The sequence below is a fragment of the Asparagus officinalis genome, chromosome 7, assembly GCF_001876935.1.
Source record: "Asparagus officinalis chromosome 7, Aspof.V1, whole genome shotgun sequence".
Lineage (NCBI taxonomy): Eukaryota > Viridiplantae > Streptophyta > Magnoliopsida > Asparagales > Asparagaceae > Asparagus > Asparagus officinalis.
This window is the reverse complement of record NC_033800.1, coordinates 30,289,171-30,293,955: the sequence shown is the minus strand read 5'-3', so window position 1 is coordinate 30,293,955 and position 4,785 is coordinate 30,289,171. Positions and strand designations below refer to the sequence as shown.

General features: G+C 35.7%; 1 protein-coding gene across 1 annotated transcript; it reads left to right on the top strand.

Moving 5' to 3' along the window:
* Positions 3,500-4,538, top strand: LOC109850324 (germin-like protein 5-1). The gene is made up of 2 exons (XM_020420325.1): positions 3,500-3,684; positions 3,774-4,538. The coding sequence occupies exons 1-2, from the start codon at positions 3,570-3,572 to the stop codon at positions 4,316-4,318; spliced, it is 660 nt and encodes a 219-aa protein (XP_020275914.1). The 5' UTR covers positions 3,500-3,569; the 3' UTR covers positions 4,319-4,538.

The window sequence follows — 4,785 nt, the reverse complement described above, 5'->3', positions numbered from 1 at the left end:
TTGCTTTTGAGATTGTTTATTATAAAATATGAGCTTATAATGTTGAAAAACACAGTGTAATTCTATTTTCAATGCAATAAGAAATATTATTTTTTTATTGCTAGAACTATAGTTCATAATGATATTGTTATTCATCCTTGACTCTATACTATAGCTTGGGATTAGTAGAGTTTAGAATATGACATTTAGTATCAATTTAACTTATTTTATTTTACTATTCTGCTTGAAAATGTTATTATGTCAACTGATATATTTTTTGCGAAAATCAATTATGATATCCCAGTTAAGTATATTGATCCCAGTTTAGCACAAAAATCCATTACATCAAATTTTTTTATAATGTTTAAATAAAAATTATAGCAAATCTAATAAATAAAATGAATCTGAACTATTTATAGTAATAAAATAAAAAATAAATTATTTTGATATTTAACCACATGCAATGCACGTGCATAAAAACTAGTCTAATTAAAAATATCAGCCTCTTAGTTTTCAAATGTATCGTCAAAAAAGAAAAGATAATTTCTCTTTTTCCTTATTTGGTTTGTAACTTACGTCTAAATATGGGTAAATTTAGCAAAAACCTCCAAACATTTAGAGTCCTTCCCACAAAGCCCCTATGAATTTTGTTTATTCCACTAAATCATGAAAACAACTTCCACGAAACCCCACACCCAGATTATCGTCATTAGTTTTAAAGAAATGATAGGGGCACAACTTAAACCACACCTCCAACCACACCCCATCTCCCATTCGCTACAGTACTCCGGGGCCCCACATGTGAGTTTTTAAATTTTAAAAACTCATGTGGGGCCCGGAGTACTGTAGCAAATGGAAGAGGGGGTGTGGTTGGAGGTGTAGTTTAGGGTGTGCCCCTAACACCACTCTTAGTTTTAACAGCCGCATGTGCAAAGCATGTGGCTATAAATGACGAGAATACTCCTCTGCAACAACAACAAAAAAATCCCTTATTATATGAATCCTTAATTTATATTTTGGTTGATTGGTAAGTTTGGATGGTTTGGATTAATAGAACATCGGGTTGTTTCTTCATTAATGGTGGCGTTTGTGTATTGTAGTTAAACAGTAAAGCCATCATAGGGTGAATTTTTTTTCAAAATCAATCCTTTTGCAAAAATATTCCCTAAAAACGACATGTTTCAACTTTAATTAACAAAATCGACCTAGTTTTAGCCTCAGGACTGAAACTGGATCGGTTTTGGCAAAAAAAAGTTCCCAAATTTCACGGGAGTTCAACTCTCGTGAAGTTTTTACATAACAAAACTTCACGGGAGTTAAACTCCCGTGAAGTTTGAAAACTTTTTTCGTCAAAACCGACTCAGTTTCAGCCCTGAGACTAAAACTAAGTCGGTTTTGATAATTAAAGTTGAAACATATCGTTTTTTAAAAATAAGTTTTAAAAATGGTTTGTTTTGAAAATTTGTCCCATCATAGGGTTAGATGGGAAAAGTTAAAAGTTTTCAAGAGTTATTCGTGACACTTTGAAGCTTTGTGGAAAATTTTGGGTGTTACTGCAGGAAACACGGCCGAAGTTTTGAGGGTTTTGGGCACACCTTTCCCTACATAATTTCTAGTTGGTAAGCAAAAGCTACAAAATGTAGCGTAAATTGGACCCTGAAGAGATTGACTGGGTCTGGCGGCTTCAGCCAGACTGCGGTCTACACGTAAAATGATCAATGTCAGGGGCGGGTAGGAAATTTTATATTGGAGGGTTAAGAATCCAAGGTACATAAGTATATTAGTAATAATCAATTAATATTTGAGATATTTTTAGGTTGATTGTACTTAAATAAAGATCACACAGTTTCTCCTCTAGTTTGCACTTATACATACTCACTTGTTTTTTACAACACTTACATGAGTTCACAATTATACATCCTAAAAGTTTTTAAGTCTAGCACTTTAATACCCTCAATTATGAAACATGAGAACCCTCACACCCGAGAGAAAAATATTTTTATGAAACACTCAGTTTTGAAACATTTTAACTCTTAATATTTTTAAAACTATTAAAATACTATTTTAAGATAGATTCGTAGTTGGTTAAAATAAAAATATTATAGGTTTAATAGTAAATTCAACAATAAATTAAGGGTTAAAAGTTCTAACTTTAGCATATGAGTATCAAAAGAGAATTTTCCGGGAGAAATTTCATTTGTGTAACAATAGGGTAGTAAAATGTAAAATTTTAAAAATTTAGGTGTGACATGCTGACAGAGACAAGTAAAGTATATATATGTGCAAAGTGGGGGAACCTGTAAGGGATTTAAGTGCAACTAAGCCATGATTTTAAGAAGGATATAAATATGTAAATTGTTGTATATAACCACTATATATATAAGCAATTTCGAAAAAGTTTGGGGGGCCAAGCCCACCAAGCTAGTGATAGCTTTGCCTTATAATTGACGAGAGATGACATTAGAACTATTTGAAAAAGAGAATTCACCAAATCTTATAAAAATAGTCATCTGAACATAAGAAGGGATAAATATGTTTTTTTTCATAATCAAGATCCACAACCCGTTCAGTCTTCTCTCTTTTCTGTTTGGATGCACTATAATTAAATACACTTAATTTAGCGTAAGTATATTCCTTATCAAAATTCATTAAAGCTAGGTAAATGTAACTCTTCTAAGATCGCCCCATTTATGTTGTATACAACTTGAAATTGTTAGTGGGATATAGAAACGAGACAAAATTTGAGACGTGAAGATCACAACAGATTATGAAAATTCTGGGAAATAATGATCAGCAACAAGCGTGTAAAGTGCATCAAAATCGCGCTACCTACACATGGATTTTAAAATATATGTTTTGACTCATTTATCAAAGTCCAATAATCATTAAATGTTTAAACCTCTAGAAAGATGTTTAAATATCTGATGTGGGGCTATCTTCTTTTTACAAATAAATACTAGCAGAAATAACAGTAAACCATAAATGTTTCGTTTACTTAGTTGATCCAAATTAGACACAATCTCTTGTCATATTTCCTTCATGATGTAGATAGGTGCTTGAGCTTTCATGCTTTTGCTTAAAGGAAATCATGTGGCTGGTAAAAATGAACTAGCATAAACGTCAATTTTTTTTTGCCTGCTGAGCAATTGTTTTCTTGTTTCCTCCAACCGATTCTAGAATGATGAAAATAACAAGACTAGTCAACCCTTTATACATTCACACACGTATACCTAAGCCCCAGCTTATCTTCACCAATATCTAAGTAATTCATCCTCGTTCCTTAATTCTTACACATGGCCTACACATTAATTAATCACTAATTAATTGATTATACCCATGAATTTCCCCTTTAATCCTTTGCTAATATTTCCACATCCTTACCTGTCTCCTTACATTTCTTTAGTTGCAAGTCCCCCTATTTCACGTCTTTACTCCCAAATCAACCCTTTCCCAACAACTTTTTTTCAGTTTACCCCCCCAACCTTATAAATACCATCCCCTCTCATTAATTCATTCATCAACCAAGCAATAAAGAGAGCAAGGAAAAAAAAAATCCAAGTTAAGACTCCCGAAGTCTTCTTCCACCAAAAATGAACAAGACCTCTCTCTTCACCCTCTTCTCCCCTCTCCTCCTCCTCTTCTCCTCCTCCGTCGCCGCCGACCCCGACATGCTCCAAGACCTCTGCGTCGCCGATCTAGCCTCCGGTAACAATATTAGTCTTTTTCGCCTCCTAGTGTATGTATATTCTGTATCTATTTTTCTAGTCAATAAATACTCCGTCTTTATCTCGCAGCGACCAAAGTTAACGGGTACACATGCAAACCCGCATCCGAAATCAACATAACGGACTTCTCCTTCATGGGCATCGCCAAGCCGGGATCCACCAACACCACCATGGGCTCCCTCGTCACAGGAGCCAACGTTGAGAAAATCCCAGGCCTCAACACCCTCGGGGTCTCCATGGCTCGCATAGACTTTGCGCCCGGCGGCCTCAACCCCCCTCACACTCACCCTAGAGCCACCGAGATGATCTTCGTGCTCGAAGGCACGCTCGACGTAGGATTCATCACCACAGCCAACAAGCTCTTCATGAAAACAATCACCAAAGGTGAAGTGTTTGTGTTTCCAAAGGGACTGGTGCATTTCCAGAAGAACAACGGCAATGAGCCTGCATCGCTGATTTCGGCGTTCAACAGTCAGTTACCGGGGACCCAGTCGCTGGGCGCGACGCTGTTTGGATCGTCGCCGGCTGTGCCTGATAATGTTCTGACTAAGGCTTTTCAGATTGGGACTAAGGAGGTTGAGAAGATTAAGGGAAGGTTTGCTCCTAAGAAATGAAAGTGTTGATGATCTGTTTGTTTTGATAGCTAGTATTATTGGAAGCAAATTGAGTTTGTTTATAATTGGAATACTATCAATCATGTGCTAATAAGTTGTGGAGATCTGAAAGCGAAACGATTCAGTGCTTTTGTTGTTGAGGGAATAAATTGCAAATTATGGGAGTAGTTGTTCATTAGAATTTTTTTACTTTATATTATTTCAGTAGGTAAGATCTCTAGGTTTTTGTTGGCAGGGTTAGTTGAGATGAGGGTCCATCGAAAGCACCAAGACATAAACAATTAGATTCTTCTTGTCTTGTCCCTCATGTATATGCTTTACACTTCACTAGCAAAGACACTACAAGAGCATGGGAACAAATATGTTCATCATTTTTTTTTAATTTACAGTGTTTAGCTAAAAATGTGGGTCTTGTAGGCGAACTACTAGGACTTGCATCTGGGTATATGATGATCAAGTCTATTTCT